Raw genomic sequence first — 813 nt, 5'->3', positions numbered from 1 at the left:
GGAGTGGGCCGGGCAGCTTCCCCCTTCTCACGTGCTCGCCGCCGCCAGCGGTCCCGCGCACACCCAGCTCGGGCTCGCGGCCCGGGCCTGCCCCGGGGCCTCTGCTGCGGTGGGTTCACCCACGTGGACCGCGCGGATGGCCGGCGGTCCCTGGGGAAAAAGGCTGTCAGGTGGCCGTGGGTCGCTGCCAGGGAATGCGTGAGCCACCGGATGCTGAAGCGTGGCGGTTTTGAAAAAGGACGTCTAGTAATTGTGGGTTTTTTTCTTTTCTCCTTCAGCAACGAAGGTTTTGGGAACAGTAAAATGGTTCAATGTAAGAAACGGATATGGTTTCATCAACAGGTGAGGTGACCGCCGCTGAAGCCCTGGCCTGCCTCTTGCATTGCTCTCCTCCATCTGTAGGCTTTACGAACTTGGGGTTGTTGGCGCTTGTGTAGTTTGCCACCCCTGGTTGTAGTGCTAGTGGGGTTTTGTTTTCTTTAGTGAACGAAAGGATTAGGAGACCTAGAGATGTCTTTGTTTTGTAGCTAAATGTTGATCTCTAGCTAACTTGAAAGATACAAAGCGATTTAAAAGGCAGAGTGAGTGAGCCATCTCTTACCAGTTAGGGCGAACTGAGAAAGGTAAGATCTGGTGTGATTCTGTTAGGCTTAGACCCCTCGCATTTTTATTCATTCTTTTCTGTTACTGAAATTGGTATTAGAAAATGTGTGCCGCTGTTTATTATGTAGGTTATTTACAACTTGTTAACCTTTGGAGGTAACATGATTTGACAATGCAAGTATGTCATTTTGACTAAGGTCTTATTGCCTT

The 813-nt window shown here is 50.2% G+C and overlaps 1 protein-coding gene across 1 annotated transcript in view; it reads left to right on the top strand.

The window, feature by feature from the left end:
* YBX1 (Y box binding protein 1) overlaps positions 1-813 on the top strand; it is a 24,611-nt gene that overhangs the window by 5,735 nt on the left and 18,063 nt on the right. The window contains exon 3 of the mRNA XM_010862806.1: positions 253-342. Within this exon, the coding sequence (XP_010861108.1) occupies positions 253-342 (90 nt within the window). The remainder of the gene's footprint in view (positions 1-252; positions 343-813) is intronic.

This window comes from Bison bison, unplaced genomic scaffold (assembly GCF_000754665.1).
Source record: "Bison bison bison isolate TAMUID 2011002044 unplaced genomic scaffold, Bison_UMD1.0 scf7180017864484, whole genome shotgun sequence".
Lineage (NCBI taxonomy): Eukaryota > Metazoa > Chordata > Mammalia > Artiodactyla > Bovidae > Bison > Bison bison.
The sequence above is the reverse complement of the archived record's forward strand: the minus strand, read 5'-3'. Positions and strand labels throughout refer to the sequence as shown.